The following is a 20112-nucleotide window of genomic DNA, read 5'->3' as shown; positions in this document are numbered from 1 at the left end:
CTGTGCCTGATAAGTTGCCTGGGTGGGAATCTGTTGTTACTGCTTGGATGGGCTGGGGCCTTTGCACATGCCCCAGAATTATGTGGTTCTTTTAGCTTTGCTTAGCAGGTGAATGTGCAGTGTCTACGCTCTCGGTGCAAGTGCACAGAGGGGGCAAACCATTGCATAAACTGGTGGCCGTAATTAAAAAGAGATTGTTTGGGAATTGAGAGGCATGAGAACCCAGGACGTACGCTGACACCTAATTAGGCACGTGATCGTTTGCCATCTGCCAACACCGGCATGAGCCTCTGTTTGGTCTTCATTAGCCCTGGCGAAAAGGAAAAGAACCTTCTTTTGATTTACACTGTCGTGGTGGGGACTGAATCAATAGCCATTTGCGTTTCCAAAGATTGAACACCTTTACCTTCAGTTTCCTCTGTATCTTAGATCCAAATATAGCATGGACTTGAGACAACTGAGTTCTGATTGGTTGTTGCCAATGGAGGCTGGTCCATTAGGGCAAATGGAGCTCTTCTCCACCAACTCAGTCTACCATCAGCCAGTCCCCGTCCCCCCGCCTTACAGTCTGTCCTGGGGATGGCACTGTGCCGGCCTGCTGCTCCTTAGTCTCAGTGCTGCACTTGCAGAACTCAGCAGGGAGGAAGATAGGGCAAGAGTGGAATTAGTTGGCTCTGCCTGTCATTGGCTCTGGCGCCACCTGCTGTTGACCTCCCTGTCTCCCGTCATACCAATCCCAATGGGCACTACCCACCGCTGGTTTTTGCCTCTCGCTCTTACCCTCTAGGTTGGCCCAGTTTGTGGGGTGAATTTGCATGGCCATATTGCGAGAACGTAAATAAGTTTGAAATAACTTTCCCAGGCAGCTGTTCAAAATGGTTCCATAAATACTTCCAAATATGCGTTCCCGTTGGGTTCAGAAAAGGCAAATACTCTACACGTATCTCCTGATTCATTTAAGCAGAGCAACTGGGCTTTAGTTAATGCTGATAACTGAAGGAGGTGCATGCTTTGTAGTACTGACAAACTTTCTTTAATCAAGGCCGAAACCCAGAATAAACCTTACAGTTTTCTCAGCTATCTAAAAAACCGGTAAGCCATAATTGGAAATCAGTGAACATAAAAGCACCTATCATTCATATGCTTTGATCAACCTGTAGTTAATATTTACAGGCCTTCCTCTCTCTTTTTTTTTATTTCTCAGGAGAATATGGACTGCGGAGAAACTTTTTTTTCTTCCTGAAACCATCGTTTTGGTTAAAGCGAACTAGAAATTATAAAGAATTGTATGAGAGCAGCATTAACGGGACCTTAGATTTCAATGAGATAATTGAACCGGTATCCTCTGAATTTCAGGGGAAAGAAGCTATCAGGTATGGACTGATTACGCTTCATTCTAGCTTCTGTTGCTAATGTCAGTTACTAATACATCAGGGCATGGGACATGGGTGGCACTGTGGTCGAAACTTCTGATCCTCTTGAGCTTGCTGATCAGAAGGTCAGCGGTTTGAATCCCCCCGACGGGGTGAGCTTCCATTGCTCTGTCCCAGCTCCTGCCAACCTAGCAATTTGAAAGCAGCCAGTGCAAGTAGATAAATAGGTACTGCTGCAGTGGGAAGGTAAACGGCATTTCCGTGCACTCTGGCACTGGTCACGGTGTTCTGTTGCGCCAGAAGCTGTTTAGTCATGCTGGCCACATGAACCGGAAAGCTGTCTGTGGACTAAAGGCCGCTCCCTCGGCCTGAAAGCAAGATGAGCCCCGCACCCCATAGTCCCCTTTGACTGGACTTAACCGTCCAGGGGTCCTTTACCTTTACCTTTTTTACATCAGGCAAGTCTGAAGTAGCAGTGATTTGAATGTGCAGCTACTGCGAGTAGCAATTACTTGCATGGTTCAACTAACGTTGTGTAAGAAATGTTATGTAGTGGTTTCCGGGTGTTACTGTGAACCAATTGTAGTTCTTTTGAATATTCAGATCAGCTTTCACTGGAAACCAAAGCAAGCATTATTTATGGTAAAATAAATATTGATCCCTTTATATTGTTCACTTTTTATCTTGCTAGGGAAATTCTGCCAGAGTTCTGTGTTACCTTTTTTTAAAAAAATAAAAAAATAAAATTAGCTTGTCTTCTTTCAGAATCAACTGTGTACAGAAAACATTTGTTAAGAAAGGTGAAACTGTCGAGGCTCTAAAAAGTAAGAATTTCATCCCTCTGCCACAAGTGGGAGTCCTTGTACTTCAGTTGCTGCTGTTTATTATATATGGACAGCAGAATCAATGACATAGCGCTTGAACAAGCTTCTCCTAAACCTCACTGATTATTAACTCTTATGGTTGTTTAAATATATTAACATATGTTATATTAAGTTGTGATAGTTTCTTAAGGGTGAGTGGGACTGTACTCTGTATGGCAAGGTTTCGAACATTTAATAAGGAGGCATATAGCAGCACTTTCTTACAGCTTTAATCTCTGTCCCTCACTCCGACCCCAAATCAGTTCATTCTTCTTTCCTTTCCTTTCCTTTTTTTAGGTTTATCCTTTGACATATATGAGGGTCAAATAACAGCATTACTTGGACATAGTGGAACAGGAAAAACAACCTTAATGCACATTCTTTGTGGATTGTGTCCACCTTCTGATGGTAAATATCAAAATGTGTCTAGTTTATCTGATCTGGGGGCTAGTAAAGAAAAAGAAAGAGTCTTTCTAGGAAGAATTAAACAGGTGGAACTACTTGAATTAATTCATAGAACAACAAGTGCAGCATCACTCCTGCGGAGGGCTTTCTCGGTAGTGGCACCCTCCCTGTGGAATCTCCCTTCTGATGTCAAGGAGATAAAGAATTACAACTTTTAGAAGACATCTGAAGGTAGCCCTGTATCGGGAGGTCTTAAATGCTTGATGTTTTTGCTGTGTTTTTAGATATGCTGTAAGCCATTCAGAGTGGCTGGGAAATCCAGCCAGATGAATGGGGTATAAATAATAAAATTATTATTATTATTATTATTATTATTATTATTATTATTATTATTATTATCCAGCTAAGTCCCTGCTGCAACTCCAGTGGTCCACACTTACTATTTTTTGTCTTAAGATTTCTTTTCTGCATCATTGCCTATCTTAATTGTATTTTTCCCCCATTAGGTTTTGCATCAATCTATGGCTATAGAGTTTCTGAAATAGATGAAATGTTAGAAGCAAGAAGAATAACTGGAGTTTGCCAGCAGTTAGATATATATTTTGATGTACTAACAGTGCAAGAAAATTTGTCAATAGTTGCCTCAATTAAGGGGATACCCCCTAATGATATGATACAGGAGGTGAGTTAATTGGGTGCAAGCTGCACAGTGCATGCAATCATGTTTAATGAAGGTCAACATACTATATTTAATGTTTTCTAAGCAAGCTTGGTAGATGTCCCAGTAAATTGAGGTTACCTCTAAGTACTTTTAATCCTTATTTTTAAAGGTCCAGAGAGTTTTACTAGATTTGGATATGCAACCTATAAAAGATAACCAAGCAAAAAAGTTAAGTGGAGGACAGAAAAGGAAGCTGTCAATTGGAATTGCGATTCTTGGAGATCCAAAGGTAAATGGCGGAGAGACTGGATGTCCATAGTATTTTGTCTTCCTCGTGCAAAATAGATGTTTCTTTGCCTTGCAGTTAAGTATCTGTAGAAACATTTTACAGAGCATGTTCATTATTCCCGTTCATTATCCTATTTCTGCTTTTAAAGTAAAAATACAAAATAGCCAAGTGTTGTGGTTTATTGGAACTGACTGGGATTTTTACATCCAGTTCAGTTGCAATAACATTCTTGGTGAGAGTGCTGAATCCTAACCAATAGACCACCAAGGAACTCAATAATGCTCTTGGAAATGTATGTCCATCTCTGTATACCCAACTTGCCAAAAAAATTATGTCCACCTTCCCATACATCTACCTTGACACTGAGTGCTCTTGAGGGTCTGTTGTATCTAGCACTATTGTTGAGGGTCCTCTTTCTCTTTCCCTCGCTGACCAGCCCTGAACCTCATCAGCCCAGCACTATAATGCTCTTTTCCTGTAGTGTTGATGACTGAAATACAGTGCTTGTGGAGCATCCAAACTGAAAGGCACTCAATCAGTTTATCATTAGATGGAGCGGTGGGGACGCAGGTGGCATGGTGGTCTAAACCACTGAGCCTCATGGGCTTGCCGATCAGAAGGTTGGCTCTGTCCCAGCTTCTGCCATCTAGGAGTTTGAAAGCGTACCAGTGCAAGTAGATAAATAGGTACCGCTGCGGTGGGAAGGTGTTTTCATGCACTCTGGCTTCCGTCACGGTGTCCTGTTGTGCCAAAGGCGGTTTAGTCATGCTGGCCACATGACCCAGAAAGCTGTCTGCAGGCAAACGCTGGCTTCCTTGGCCTGAAGCGAGATGAGTGCCACACCCCATAGTCACCTTTGATTGGACTTAACTGTTCAGAGGTCCTTTACCTTTTTTACCTTTTAGATGGAGCATGTGGCTATTACCTCTAGCATGCTGATAGCTCCCTGTTGTGCGTTAGTGGTTCCATTTTTGGTACCTATCCCCCAGCACTCAGAATTGAGATGACTGTATGATGGTGGTGAGGATAAGTGCCTGCCTTATTGCTAATAATCTCAGTGGCAATTTGAAATGAATAGCTAGATATTCAATCTATTGCTTTCCTTGGCCAATAATTCAGGTATTACTCTTAGATGAACCAACTGCTGGCATGGATCCGTGCTCACGGCATACGGTTTGGAACCTGTTGAAAAACGGAAAAGCCAATCGCGTGACGGTGTTCAGTACCCATTTCATGGATGAAGCAGACATTCTTGCTGGCAAGTGCAAAACATTTTGGGAGGAAGTGGGGTCTTCGTTTGTTAAATACGTGTTTGGCAATATGACCAGCTTTTTACTCCATTGGTTATTACTGTATCAACTGGAATAACTGACGGTACCCTCTGCTTTTGTTTCTAGATCGGAAAGCTGTGATTTCTCAAGGAATGCTGAAATGCCTTGGCTCCTCTCTGTTCCTTAAAACAAAATGGGGGATTGGCTACCGCTTGAGGTATCTGTAGTTCGAAAGCCTGTTTCACTGTGTGTGGTAAAGGCCACAGCCCAGCCCAGGGTTAGATGCTATTAAACCTAATGAAGTCAATATATTGCTGCTCACAGGGCCGGCCCAAGATATTTTGGCACCTGAGGCAAACCATAAAATGGCGTGCCTCCTCCCACCCAGGGGAGAATGGGTGAGTGAAGATCTACATCAGAACAAAGAAGGGTGGAATAAAGATCTACCCTGGGATCTGCTGCCTCTGTGTATCCTGCCACCTGAGGCAGTAACCCCACCTTGCCTCATGGGTGGGCCGGCCCTGGCTGCTAATATTTCCTTTGGCTTTGTTGGAATATTAGAATGTGGATACATACGTATAGATTTTGTTCTTCAAGTGGATTAGGAAAATACAATTTCTCTTGTAAGTCGGCTTTCAGTATGTTATTATTCCTAGTTGTTTCTAAAAACAAGACTGAAACTCGCTTTGTAAACAAAAAATGCTTATATTTTGCATTCACCCCTCCCTTAGTATGCACATAGACAGGTACTGTAACACAGAAGGTACAGCATCTTTGATCAGACAACATATCCCTGGAGCCAGTTTGTTAAAGCAGACTGAAGAGCAGCTTGTGTATGCCTTACCTTTTAACGACATGGACAAATTTTCAGGTATAACTTAACTGTCTCTTGAAATTTCTAGTGAATCACATAGATGGCTTTTTAAAAATAAATTGCTGACATGGGAGGAATTGGTTCAGATTGGGACCCCAGTGCAGAGAAGCCTTAACACTTTGCCCCCACATTGCTGTCCCAGTCTGGATGACCCACCCACCCCCACCAAATTGCATTGGGGAGGAAAGTTCCCATTGGAGTCTCCAGTTTGGCCTTTATTTCAGGCTTTGACTTATGTCCTGTTATGTGGAACAAAGATACAGCAGTTATTCTGGAAGAGGACTACTGACTCTCAACTCTTTCCCCCACAAATAGCAGTTCTGGAAAGTAATAGGAAAGTTCCCTGCAAAAAAACCACCCCCCAAGGCTTCAAGCCTCAGACACATTTTTGTCCCTTACATGAACGCATTTCTGGACTGCAACTCCCATCAGCCCCAGCCAGCTTAGCCAGTGATCAGGGATGATGGGAGTTGTAGTCCAGAAACATCTGGAGGGCCACAGATGTTGTGCACCCCTCCCTTAAACAATAGCGATAACAAAAGCTGTTGTGTTGCTGTTGTGCTAAGAACAACTTAAAGAAGTAAGAGAGCATCATTGCAAAGAAATGTATTTCCAAGCATTAACTTAACTACTTCTTCTTACAGCACTGTTCGCTGATCTAGACACTCACTCTCATTTGGGTGTCATTTCTTATGGAGTAGCCATGACGACTTTGGAGGATGTGTTCCTCAAGCTGGAAGTCGAAGCTGAAATTGACCAAGCGGGTGAGAAGCAACTGCAGTGCTTTCTCTAGTTTTCTAAAATAAAACACCATTATTATTTAAATGTAGATCTACCTATCCTCCCAAAGAAGCCCAGTGCAGCAAAGATGATCAGTATCGAGTTTATTAAGGTTGTATTTGCAACTGGTAATAGTGTACAAGATCCCATTCTCGTGAAATATTTACAATGGGAGAGATCATTAAGACTGCAGTGCCAACCATATTTATTGGAAAGCTGCGCTGAACTCATTGGGTCATTCTAATGCAAGGGCTAATATATTGTTCTAGAGTTGTTTTTGATTTTCAAGATTCTGGTTCCAACAACGCCGCCCTCCAAAAAACAAAGCATTTTCTATTTCCTCCTTTTAAGTGATATCTCATCGCTCTGGGCACAGTCCTGGCACTTGGCACTGCCAAATTAATGCGAATCCCAGAGTATAGTGTGGCAAACTTAAATGTAGGGTGTTACTGGCAATCATAGTATAAGTGTGGACCCAAGCTTTATAGTTCTGTGGTTTGATCAGAGGGGATCAATTCTAAATTGCCAACCTGTTCTACTCTTTCCCCCTTAGATTTCAGTGTATTTAACCCAGAGCAAGCTGAAGAGGAAATGGATGAGAAATCTGTTGATGAGTTAGAGCAGAGCCTACTACTGCTATCCGAGACGAAATCTTGTGCATTGAGCAATAAGTCTCTTTGGAAAAAGCAGGTCTTTACCATGGCGAAAGTACACTTCCTTAACTTAAAACGAGAGGTTAAATCAGTGGCAGCAGTGTAAGTATTTCAGCTTTGTGTTCCATAGAATTGTACGCCTGGGAGGGACCTCAAGGGCAGTTTAGTTCAACCCCCTGCAGTGCAGGAGTCGCAGCTAAAGAATCCCTGACAGAAGGGCAAGGTCCAACCTTTGTTTAAAACCTCCCACTTTTTCCCCAGAGAGCAAAGCATGTGGCGAATGGAGCATCACGCCACTCCCACTTCTCTTTATATATGTTTACTTGATTAAATGTTGGGAAGCATTGGAAATGGTAAGGTAAAAGGACCCCTGAACACTAGGTCCAGTCGCAGACAACTCTGGGGTTGCAGTGCTCATCTCGCTTTACTGACCAAGGGAGCTGGCGTTCGTCCGCAGACAGCTTCTGGGTCATGTGGCCGGTATGACTAAGCGGCTTCTGGCGAACCAGAGCAGCACATGGAAACCCCTTTTACCTTTCCACCGGAGCGGTACCTATTTATCTACTTGCATTTTGACGTGCTTTCGAACTGCTAGGCTGGCAGGAGCTGGGACAGAGCAACGGGAGCTCACCCCATCGCAGGGATTCGAACCGCCGACCTTCTGATCGGCAAGCCCTAGGCTCTGTGGTTTAGACCACAGCGCCACCCGCGTCCCACTTGGAAATGGTGGGAGAACGGAAAACTTCTTGTTTACAAGTAGCATTCGTTCCACATGCCAAATATATATACATAACCTCTGGTTACGAACTTAATTCGTTCCAGAGGTCCTTTCCTAACCTGAAACCGTTCTTAACCTGAGGTACCACTTTAGCTAATGGGGCATCCTGCTGCCGCTGCGCGATTTCTGTTCTCATCCTGAGGTAAAGTTCTTAACCTGAGGTACTACTTCTGGGTTAGCGGAGTCTGTAACCTGAAGTGTTTGTAACCCGAGGTACCACTGTAATAGGGATGGCAAACCTTATTCATCCCGAGGGCTGCATCGTCAAACCCAGCATTTTCCCAGGAGTTGTGCTTACACAGGAAGTTGATAGCTGCCCGTTGATAGGCTGTTGGGGGGGGGGAGTCTTTAAGGGGTGGATATAAGAGGAAACCAGGGACAGTGTGCTTGTGGGCTGTGTTAAGATGCTGGCCTGCTGGCAACTGTCTGAGAATGTGGATGAAGGATATGATATCGTTCCTTTAGACATGCCTTGTGTCTGTGTTTTGATTGTTAAGTCGTTTCAGTGTTACAAACTCTATATCTATTTTTCTATCTATCATGGTTTTTTCTAAGAAAAGAAAAGAAAAGAAAAGAAAAGAAAAGAAAAGACTTGAACACCACAAAAGTCTCAAGTTAGGCTCTTCACTGATCTAGAAAAAAGGAATTCTTAAATAGACTTACATATAAATTGGATCCGTTTTAATTATGCTTTTTCTTTCCTTTTTTCAGATTCTTGCTATTCGCAGTGTTTCTTCTTATTCAGATTCTTATGTTCCTTATACACCATTCCTTCAAAAACGCAGTGATCCCTATCAAACTCTCCCCAGATTTATATTTTCTTAGGCCCAATGAAACTCATCACAAATACAAAACCAGTCTCCTCATTCAAAACTCTACAGGTAAGATGTATTTTATAATGTATTTCAATCACAATTTTAATACGCGCATCTTTATCATATTGTTTTATTTTCTTATTGTGAACTGCCTTGGAATTATTTTTTAATGAAAGGTGGTATGAAAATGATTCTTAAATAATTAAAAACATCCAAGTTATAAAATACAATTGATTGTGATGTACAGTGGAAATAAAAGAATAGTATGTGTTAGTTCAGGTTGAAGAGTGGCTGGTGTGGAGCATGGCTGGCAGGTGGCAAACTCAGTCCTCAAAAGCAGAAACAAATCTGGGCATTCACTCTCCTCCTAATTCTTTTGCAAATTGGACTGACAGACATGTTTTGCACCAACAACCATTCTTCCCCCTGGTCCTGTTAGCTAAGAATCATGGGAGATGTAGGCCAAAACATCTGGAGGGCCGCAGGTTGGGCATGCCTGGGTTAGGCAAAGCATCTCTTGCTGCTGTAATAGCTGCTGGTGGTGAAAAGGGGGAGTTCTTTTTTGTTTGTTTTAAATGAAGATTTCTGCCATTATTCTCAAAGGTGAGCAGCCCCTTTAAATCTTGCTACTGGGTTTCTGGGGGTTTTCCTGTTGTTATTCTGTCTCTCACAGCTACAATAAACCTACCATTAAAATTATGGACTGGTCATTTCTTCGTCAGAGGGCAAACGGGCAAATTTAGCAGGGGATTAAATACTTTCTCCCCTCACTGTATATTCAACACAAAAAAACCAGCGACAATTTGTTGTTGACAAAGGACAGCTGGACATATAAAGGGCCCCGTTACCTTCAGTAGCTTCGGGCCTCATCAAATCTAAATCCAGCCTTGATACTCGTGTATCGTTCTCTTCATTGTCTTTAACCTAGGATCAAACATTGACGACATCCTCAGATCTCTTAGGAGCCAGAATATTCTGACAGAGATACTCAATGGCAGTGACTACGGATCAGCTGACTCCCATGGAACAGCATTGAATGGTAGTGATTACGTCTCATTTGCTCCACATAATGCAGGATTAAACGTGTTGCATGATGACAAGGTGAGAAGAAATACTGGTCCTCTTGGGATTAGAGACAGGAAGGCCTGCAGGGGGGAAAGCCAGAAAAATGGGGGGGCAGGGTTTTTTCTGTTTTCTTCCAAATGGGAACAAACAGCTTTTGGGGGGGGGAACCCTGTCCCCCCCCCCAATTTTCCCAGGTTTTTTTTCCAGGCCTTCTCCCATCTCTGCTTGGGATATAGAGAGCTCAAGTAAACTGTTGCGCGTGTGGTTGCAATATGATGTAGTTAACTTGCTGGAAGCCAAGTAGGCTGGGTCACTGCCTGGATGGGTGGTTATCTGAGAACCCTGTGTATAGAGCCCTGAATTCTGGGGTGGAAGAAATGTACTAAATATAAAGAAGCAATACTTTTAATGTTTATTTTTAATGCATAAATGTTTATTAAATGTATGAGTCACCTATTGAAGTGACATTCGGAACATAAAAAACAGATCCCTCCCCTCCCCCGGTTGTAAGCGATGGACGATTACTTCTAAGAAGTGGGAAAGAATCCTACAATAAGTTCCAAATTAGAGCCATTGCTTCTTGGAATAAACACAGGGGAGTAACATGGCTAATTGCTATTTTTGCAGTGTGATTTGACCACCAACAACCATGCAGTTGCATTATAACATTTATCAAGGTGGGACTTGTAATGTTGTGACATGTTTTGTAAAATCCTTTTAGAAGCACATGATAGATATTCTATAGTCTGAGGGCATCCTTGCACAGAGGTATTTGCAAGCCTGATGTCCCATAAGTAGTATTATCTGAGTCTTCTCAACGCTTTGTGAAACTGTGTACTTTTGATTCTGGAAGCTAGTTTTTGCGTTATATTTTTTTTTTGCAGAACTACATGTTTACAGTGGCTTTTAACCGTACAATGGTACATTCTTTACCTGTTATGATGAATATCATTAGCAACTTGTACCTGCACAATTTAAACGTAACTGAAAGGATCCATGTCTGGAGTAACCCTTTCTTTCAAGTAAGTGAATGCAAAACCCAAAGACTAATAATTGTAAATTGAAGTGGTAAGGGAAATGTAGGTGTGTTTTTTTCTTGGGGATAAGCAGTCCCCCTGTTTTGCTCCTTTATTCCATTATGGATCCACTGCACTCCAGTCTGGTCCTGTAGACATATGCTCAGTGGCGGAGCTTCATGCTCCAGCATCGGGGGGCAGAGAGCAGGCGGGGGCAGGGCTAGCGTGTGTCCTGGGGGTGTGGCATGCCACCTGCAGGGGCATGGTGCCCAGCACAGGTGGGGGGGAGCCATAATGGCACCCCACTGGGATTGTGCTGCCGGGGGCGATGCACTCCCCCCGCACTCCTCTTCCTCCGCCAGTGTGTATGCTAAGAACTGGGAATGTCTACAACATTAATTCCACCCTCATATTTTTCTTGCTGCAGTTTCACCATTTATATTTATTTGAATTAAGCACACGAACACACACACACACACACACATTTTCTTCTTCTTTGGCGATCACTTGTAGCCGAGTAAGATAGTCTTCCATAAATACGGTTCTAACAATGAGTCCGTAAGTGACTGTGGGGGCCAATTCTGGATCCACACATCCTTCCACAGTGGGGACATTGGTTTCCAGGCGGGAGTTGATCACGGTGTGGATTTGCCAAGCATGCCTCCTCTTAGCACGTTTCTCCCTTGCGTCCTGAGTTCGAGCGTCTTCAAAGCCCTTGACACCTTTGGTAAAGGCTGTTCTCCAACTGGAGCGCTCGCAGGCCAGTGTTTCCCAATTGTCAGTGATTATACTATATTTTTAAAGATTTGCTTTGAGACAGTCTTTAAACCTCTTTTGTTGACCTCCAGCATTACGCTTTCCATTTTCAAGTTCGGAATAGAGTAGTTGCTTTGGAAGACTATCATCAGGTATCCGCGCAACATGACCTTCTTCCAGTACACTGACATTAGTTTGCCTGTCTTCCGAAGTGATGTGTAAAATTTTTCGGAGACACCGTTGATGGAATCTTTCGAGGAGTTGGAGATGGTGTTTATAAGTGGTCCATGTTTCACAAGCATATCACACATGAGCACAGCCAACCAAACACAGCCAACCATCTAGCTGTGTATGTGTGGCCTACAAATGTTTGACAACCCTTGTACTGTATACCTTTCCAGTCGCTAGCAGACAGCAAAAACAGGGTGTGGATTGAGTCCATTTGTGGACACCCCCCCCCATGTCTGCAGACATAAAATTAATGTTCCAGGTGATATTTTTTTCCTTCTTACACTGAAATCTTTTGACTTGCAGGAAATTACTGACACAGTTTTCACACTAGTTCTGTACTTTGAGGCTGTGTTACTAGGAGTCATTGTAACTGGGATGCCGCCGTATTTTGCCATGGAGAACGCAGAAAATCACAAGGTAATATATTTCAACCCCACAGTATTTAGAAAAGGAACATAATAAGTCTTATTTACTGGTTCCCCCAATCATCTGGTCAAACATGATATGATATGAATGAGTAGATAATCAGACCATCTAGTTGTCCTCATGACCCACATTAATTGATCTCACTTTGTAGTGTACTAATCCATAATATACACAAACATATTATATCAGGGCCAGCAAATAACAACCAGTTTCTCCAAGATTGTTTTAGGATGGTACCATTCAGCTAATCAATACTAAACTAACACAGTGCAGCCTGAGAACATTTGTAGGGGCAAGTATTGAGAACACATTCCACCAACTCTGGTAACACCTATCCAGTGCTTTTTTTCGGGGGGTGTGTGGAACGTAGGGGTAGGCATGCCCCTAAACATTTTGCGAATCTAAGTTTGGCCTCATTGAGGGGCAGTATTTCAATATGAGTAGGAAAATGAGAGTACGCCTAAACATTTTTTAAAAGAAAAAAAAAGCACTGCGCCTATCTATTTCTTGGTCTGATTTAAAGTGCCTAAATGGTTTGGGGCCTCCACATGTTGGAATGTGATGCGAGAAAAATAAAAAATTACCGGAGGAATTTTTTTTTTTAAAAAAAACTAAATGAAAAATATATTAGGCTGTGAAATGCCTGTCTGTCTAGTACTTTTCACACTGAATTTTGCAGAAACTTTTGTGTCATCAGAAAAATTAACTTCGTGAATGTTAGCTGCAGCAAAAATACTTTTTTGCTAAAACACGGCTAACACATCATCTATTAATGAAAGGTTGGAGAAACTTTGGGAGTTTGCTGCTAGGGCCAAATTAACTCATTACTTCACATTTAGGCAACAGGAAGGTATGATAGCTTCATAATAAGATGGAATAGTTTTATTGAATATAGCAAAATTAAATGATTGTGGCCACATGTAATAATAAATCAGTTTGTTTTTTTTTTTAATATAATTTTTATTAGGTTTGTAATATTCAAAATTCAAATTGCAAATACATGTTTCCATAAATCTAATGGACTCCCCCCGTCTTCCGATCACTGCATTCTCTGTAAATCCAAAACCTCAGCAATTTGTTGACTTATTTTAAACATAATAATATATCTTCCATTTTATCGTGATATCTGGTCTCAAAACATTTCAATCCAAATCCATTAATTTTTAGTTTCAACACAATAAAATTATTTCATTACACCACTTCTGTCTTGTTGTGCCTTATTTACCAATTCAAAAATTTACCGATACTGAAGCTGTACTTTCCTAGAAAGGAGCATTTTTTAACATTCATACAACTTATAATGCTTTTTCAAATAGTCCTTAAATTTTTCCCAAACTTCCTCCGTTTCTTCTTCTCCCGAGTCTCGAATTCTGCCAGTCATTTCAGCCAGTTCCATATAGTCCATCAGCTGCGTCTGCCATTCTTCCAATGTGGGTAGATTTTGTGTCTTCCAGTGCTTTGCCATCAAGATCCTTGCTGCTGTAGTAGCGTACATAAAGAAAGTTCTATCTTTCTTGGCCACCCTCTGGTCTACCATGCCCAGGAGGAAGGCCTCCGGTTTCTTGGGTACGGTAAATCTAAGCACCTTTTTTAGTTCATTATGTATCATCTCCCAGAAGGCCTTCACCTTCGGGCAGGTCCACCAGAGGTGTAGAAATGTCCCTTCCTCTTCTTTACATTTCCAACATTTATTATCAGACAGGTGATATATCTTTGCAAGCTTGACTGGGGTCATGTACCACCGGTATGTCATTTTCATAATATTTTCCTTCAAGGCACTACATGCCGTGAATTTCATTCCGGTGTTCCATAACCTTTCCCAGTCTTCAAACATAATGTTATGCCCCAAATCCTGCGCCCACTTTATCATGGAGGATTTAACAATCTCATCCTGTGTATTCCATTTAAGCAGCAAGTTGTACATTCTCGAAATTAGCTTAGATTTTGGCTCAAGCAACTCTGTCTCTAGTTTCGATTTTTCCTCCTGGAAACCCACTTTTTTGTCCGCTTTAAAAACTTCCTGAATTTGAGCATAATGCAACCAATCTCGCACCTTGTTTTTTAACTTTTCCATACTCTGCAACCTCCATTTATCTCCAATTTTTTCAATTATTTCCCAATATTTAGGCCAATGGGCCTCCATATTGAGTCTTTTACGTGCTTTGGCCTCCATCGGTGAGAGCCACCTCGGAGTTTTACTCTCCAATAAGTCTTTATATTTTAACCAGACCATAAAAATTGCCCTTCTGACAATATGGTTTTTGAACAATTTATGAACTTTAACCTTGTCATACCACAAATATGCATGCCACCCAAAAGCATTATCAAATCCCTCCAGGTCGAGGACATCGGTGTTCTCCAACAAAATCCAATCCTTCAACCAGCAGAGGGCTGCAGATTCATAATATAACTTCAAGTCCGGCAGGGCAAACCCCCCTCTTTCTTTCGCATCTGTTAGTATTTTAAACTTTATTCGGGGCTTTTTGCCCTGCCAGACAAATTTAGATATATCCCTCTGCCATTTTCCAAAACATTCCACCTTATCCACGATCTGGAGGGCCTGAAACAAAAATAGCATTTTCGGCAATACATTCATCTTTATAGCAGCTATTCTGCCCAACAAGGAAAGTTTCAGTCTTGACCATGTTTCCAAGTCTCTTTTGATCTCTGACCAACATTTCTCATAATTGTCCTTAAACAAATTCAAATTTTTGGAGGTCAGGTACACCCCTAAGTACTTTACTTTTTTAACCACATTTAGTTCTGTTTCTTTTCTGAACTCCTCTATTTCAGTAGTTGTCAAGTTTTTTGCTAAAACTTTAGTTTTTTGTTTATTCAGCTTGAATCCCGCCACCCGACCAAAGTCAGAAATTAATTCTAACGCTCTTTTAGTACTAGAGGCTGGCTCCTGTAATGTTAATACCAAGTCATCTGCAAATGCTTTCAGTTTATATTGTTTCTCTCCGACCACAATTCCCTGTGCCAACCGGTCATTTCTAATCATGTTCAATAGCACCTCCAGGACTGAAATAAACAGCAGAGGAGATAGAGGGCACCCCTGTCGTGTCCCTTTTTCAATTTTGAACTCCTCTGTCACCACGTTGTTTACTATCAATTTAGCTTTTTGTTCTGAATAAATTGCTTCTATTCCATTTTCAAACCCCCGCCCTACTCCCATCCTTTCCAAATTTTTCTTCATAAACATCCAAGAAATGTTGTCAAAGGCTTTCTCCGCATCAATAAAGATCAACACCGCTCTTGTATTTGAGTTAGTCTGTAAAAATTCCAAAATGTCAATGATGTTTCTTGTGTTGTCAAATAAATGTCTGCCTGGGAGAAAGCCTGCTTGGTCCTTATGAATCACTTCATTTAATACTTTCTTAAACCTGCTTGCCAAAATGTCTGCAAAGATTTTGTAATCCACATTTAGGAGTGAGATAGGACGGTAGTTTTTAAGTTGAGTTTTTTCAGTTTCTGATTTTGGTATCAACGTGATGAAAGCTTCTTTCCACGTTTCCGGTGCCTTCCTCCCCTCCATAATCTGGTTACAAACTTCCAACAATGGTTGTATCAATGAATCCTTCAATGCCTTATAATATTTGGAAGTAAGTCCATCAGGTCCCGGAGACTTGCCCAGTTGGAGGTTCTGAATGGCGCATTCAATTTCTTGGATTGTAATATTACAGTTCAGGGTTGCTCTCATTTCCTGGGGTATTTTTTGTAATCCATTAGTTGTGACAAATTGGTCCACCTCCGAGCCTTTTTGTGGCCTTTGTGAATAAAGTTCTTTGAAATATCTCTGGAAACACTTTCTAATTTCCTCGAGTTTCTGAACCATTCTCCCTTCAATCTCTAGATTTGTAACTGTGTTAAGCTTTTGTCTCTTTTTCAACTGCCAAGCCAACAACTTCCCGCACTTATTAGCAGATTCAAAGGATCTTTGTTTCATTTGTTTAATTTTCCATTCCACCTCTTGATTTATCAGTTTCGAATATTGTGCCTGGAAAAACTTCACTTCTCTCAATACTTCCTTTGATTTAGGCCTGGATCTCAGTTTTTTCTCTCCTTCTCTTATTTTCTCCAAAATCTTAATAATAAATCAGTTTGTAATGCAATTCAGAACAGATACAAATAGTTTTCAATATAAATCAGTAGTTTTTCAGTTCTTCAGCAGGACAGTACCCTCTCTTTGTTGGTAGAGCCAGTGTGGGGTAATGTTTAGAGTGTTGGACTAGGATCTGGGAGACCAGGGTTCAAATCCCCACTTGGGCGTGAAACTCAGTGAGTGACCTTGGGCCAGTCATTGCCTTTCAGCCTAACCTACCTCAGAGATGTTGTGAGGATTAAGGAAGGAGGAGGGAGAACCATGTACGCGACCTTGAATTCCTTGGGTGGGGGGAAGGTGGGATAGAAATGCAGTAAATAAATATTTGATAATGATGATAATAAACAGTATGAATAAATTAGTAGTATGCGATTTATAATATCGCAATTAATTATAGTTTTAAAATTAAAAGATGCTGCACAAAGTAAGTATATGCCCATATGTGTTTTTAAAAAAATAGTTCTGGACCACGCTAACTGAAGACCCCTTGTACCTGCCTAGGCTTTATGACCAGTCACTGAGGTCCTGGTTTCAGCAATAAGAGATGTTAGGTTAACAGATTACCAGGGACAGAGCCTTTTCAGAAGTCATTGGCATTTGTAGACCAGGGATTAAATCTCCTTCTCTAACCATATAAAATCCACACGCTGCTCTGGAGGATTTTTATTTATCTTACGCGGGCTTCCCTCTCTCTCTCTCCGACACCAATGTATCTATCTTTCCTTCTTTGAGCTGATCTCTACTTACTATATAGCTTTGTTACTAAATAAGACTATTCTTATTTGATCTGTGTTCATTCATCTCTTACTGGTGTTTTGGCTGCTGTACTTCAGTCCAGGAAGTTCTGGGCTTGCCGGAGGCATCTTGTTGGTGAGAACAGAATGCTAGACTTGATGGGCATACAACAGGGTTTTTCTTACATTCTTACATTTCTGTGATGTGCATGAGCCGTTCAGCTCTGTTCACCCCGATCCAAAACTGCTGAAGAGCAGAAATCTGGTTAGGCTTGGTGCCATTTTCCATGTTTGACATGTATTTTAATGTGTTTTGCAGATCAAAGTCTACACTCAACTTAAGATCTCAGGTCTTTATCCATCTGCATACTGGTGTGGACAGGCGCTAGTTGACATTCCTTTATTTTTTATTATTCTCCTCCTCATGATGGGTAGCTTATTTGTATTTCACCATGGAGTTTATTTTTTCCCTGAAAAGTTTATTGCTGTGGTAAGTTTTGCTTAATTTCAAATAAATTTCCTGTATTTTACTCATTCGTTGTTGTTGTTGTTGTTAATATATTTGGGTTATTAACCCACTTCTCAAAGGTGGAGACAAGATCAAAAATACCTAAATCTTAATTCCTACTAAAATAGAAAACAATGATACCACTTAGCCCCTCATACTGGTTTCACTATGGCAGTGAAAATCCAGCACAGATGCAAACATCTGAGCGCTTCCCAAACATTCAGTTTTTGTACTGTCTTGGTATGCAGGTGCCGTAAACATAAGAATTATTTCCATCTCTTTAAAGTTTTTTTTTTTCTGGCTCATGGCTTTTAAGGATTTGTATGCCAGTTCCAATCCAACATGGCAAAGTATGTCTGAAAATGGCAGTAGAGATACAACAGTGCAGCTGTGAACAGTGCAGCTTTCTAGTAGCTACTCCCATTAGGGTATGGGCTGCTGCTTTCTTCATGCAGATTCCTGGGCAATTTTGAGCAAAGCACATATTTTTACTAATAAAAAGTAAGAACATTATCAGTGTACGCCAGCGTGGTGTAGTGGTTAAGAGCGGTGGACTCGTAATCTGGTGAATTGGGTTCGCGTCTCCGCTCCTCCACATGCAGCTGCTGGGTGACCTTGGGCTTGTCACACTTCTCTGAAGTCTCTTAGCCTCAGTCACCTCTTACAGAGTGTTTGTTGTGGGGGAGGAAGGGAAAGGAGATGGTTGGCCGCTTTGAGGCTCCTTAAGGGGAGTAAAAGGCAGGGTATCAAGTCCAAACTCTGATTCTTCTTCTTCTCCCTCCCGTTTCCCTTATCAAGCAGCCATAGTACAAATGTGACCAGCCATTTTCGGTAAAAAGTGGTCTGTGTTTTCCTTTATCACATGGACCCAAAATCCTTCCCTCCTTCTGAAGTCTCCACGTGCAGGCTATAATCCTGAGTAGCCTGCAAGACCAGTCCTGGACAGGAGCAGGGCTATTGGCTTAAGGTCTGTAAGGGAAACATGAACAAAATAACAGAAGGGGGAACTTAAAGGACATCATTGAGCCCTGTAGGGATTCCCTGCTCAGGGGTTTAGGGGAGCAGGGATTGCCTTAGTTTCTTAACTGCTGTTACCTATTTCCACCTCGGAACATGTTTTAATTAACACTAATAACTTTCCTTTCCTTACAGATTTTTTGCCTCATTGGCTACGTACCATCAGTAGTTCTGTTCAATTATGTTGTCTCCTTCACCTTTAAAACGATTCAAAACACCAAAGAATTTTGGTCATTCATTTTTTCAGTGGTAAGTTTAATGGTTGTGTTGAAGTTGCCTTTCCTGCTTACTTTGCAATAAGTATTGTATCAGTTACATTCCCCCTCCCCCCCAGTAATTTAGATGTGGCCCAGTCCTGCAAGCACACAAACCCTGTTTAGGTGTTTGGCAGCCTTGGCTACCAAATGCAGGATAGGACTACCAAGAATACATGGAGCGGCCATGTCCTCTGGATGGTGACACTGGCCATGCCTTCCCTCCCCAACCTCATAGGTTTGCACACACGGTTCCCTCCATGAGAACGGGAAGCTGGTTGTTGAAAGTCCAAGTCTTTATTTTAATTTTTTCCTTTCAGGCAGCCTTGGTTTGTTCTGTTGTCATCGAAATAGCATTTTTTATGATGTACTACACAACAGCGGCCGTCCTTCACACCTGTTTTTCTGTCTTTATTCCAATCTATCCCCTTATTGGGTGCCTCATTTCTTTTATAAAGGTAAGTTTTCAAGGAACTGAAATAAGGATATGTGTGTCCTAGGGGAGGGAATATATTAAACTGCAATGTGAGTGCAGGATAAAGAAATATCCAATAGTATTATGTGGGTTAGCTCCTTCCTCTGATACCCACTACAAAATAAGGGTAGACCTTTTTCAAAGAGCATCATGGAGGTTGCCTGGGCAAGAGGAATGATGTGAAGAGGGGCAGTTTCTCCTTTCACTGACAGGAAGAGTGGAAGAGGAAACTTACTGAGTAAGAGACTGGTATTGTATTAATGTATGCAGTACTACCAACCTTATTATATGCTTGTGAAACATGGATCACTTATAAATGCCACCTCCAACTCCTCGAAAGATTCCATCAACCGTGTCTCCAAAATTTTTTACACATCACTTGGGAAGACAGGCGAACTAATATCAGTGTACTGGAAGAAGCAGAGATCACCAGTGTTGAAGCAATGATTCTTCAACATCAACTTGGTTGGACTGGTCATGTTGTGCGGATGCCTGATGATTGTCTTCCAAAGCAACTACTCTATTCTGAACTTGAAAATAGAAAGCGTAATGCTGGTGGTCAACAAAAGAGGTTTAAAGACTGTCTCAAGGCAAATCTTAAAAAATATAGTATAAACACTGACAACTGGGAAACACTGGCCTGCGAGCACTCCAGTTGGAGAACAGCCTTTACCAAAGGTGCCGTGGGCTTTGATGACACTCAAACTCAGGACGCAAGGGAGAAATGTGCTAAGAGGAAGGCATGCTTGGCAAATCCCCACAC

The 20112-nt window shown here is 41.6% G+C and overlaps 1 protein-coding gene across 5 annotated transcripts in view; it reads left to right on the top strand.

The window, feature by feature from the left end:
- Window positions 1-20112, top strand: part of LOC309363333 (cholesterol transporter ABCA5-like) — a 62603-nt gene that overhangs the window by 19907 nt on the left and 22584 nt on the right. For all 5 annotated transcript variants that reach the window (XM_081899522.1, XM_081899523.1, XM_081899525.1 and 2 more), the window contains 17 exons: window positions 1205-1373; window positions 2139-2197; window positions 2534-2644; window positions 3148-3323; window positions 3472-3591; window positions 4711-4849; window positions 4989-5079; window positions 5594-5733; window positions 6381-6500; window positions 7070-7271; window positions 8659-8828; window positions 9691-9863; window positions 10712-10849; window positions 12134-12247; window positions 17415-17585; window positions 18756-18869; window positions 19195-19332. In XM_081899522.1, the coding sequence (XP_081755648.1) occupies window positions 1205-1373; window positions 2139-2197; window positions 2534-2644; window positions 3148-3323; window positions 3472-3591; window positions 4711-4849; window positions 4989-5079; window positions 5594-5733; window positions 6381-6500; window positions 7070-7271; window positions 8659-8828; window positions 9691-9863; window positions 10712-10849; window positions 12134-12247; window positions 17415-17585; window positions 18756-18869; window positions 19195-19332 (2345 nt within the window). The remainder of the gene's footprint in view (window positions 1-1204; window positions 1374-2138; window positions 2198-2533; window positions 2645-3147; window positions 3324-3471; window positions 3592-4710; window positions 4850-4988; window positions 5080-5593; window positions 5734-6380; window positions 6501-7069; window positions 7272-8658; window positions 8829-9690; window positions 9864-10711; window positions 10850-12133; window positions 12248-17414; window positions 17586-18755; window positions 18870-19194; window positions 19333-20112) is intronic.

The sequence above is a fragment of the Podarcis melisellensis genome, assembly GCF_964234715.1.
Source record: "Podarcis melisellensis genome assembly, chromosome: 2".
Classification (NCBI taxonomy): Eukaryota; Metazoa; Chordata; class Lepidosauria; order Squamata; family Lacertidae; genus Podarcis; species Podarcis melisellensis.
The sequence above is the reverse complement of the archived record's forward strand: the minus strand, read 5'-3'. Positions and strand labels throughout refer to the sequence as shown.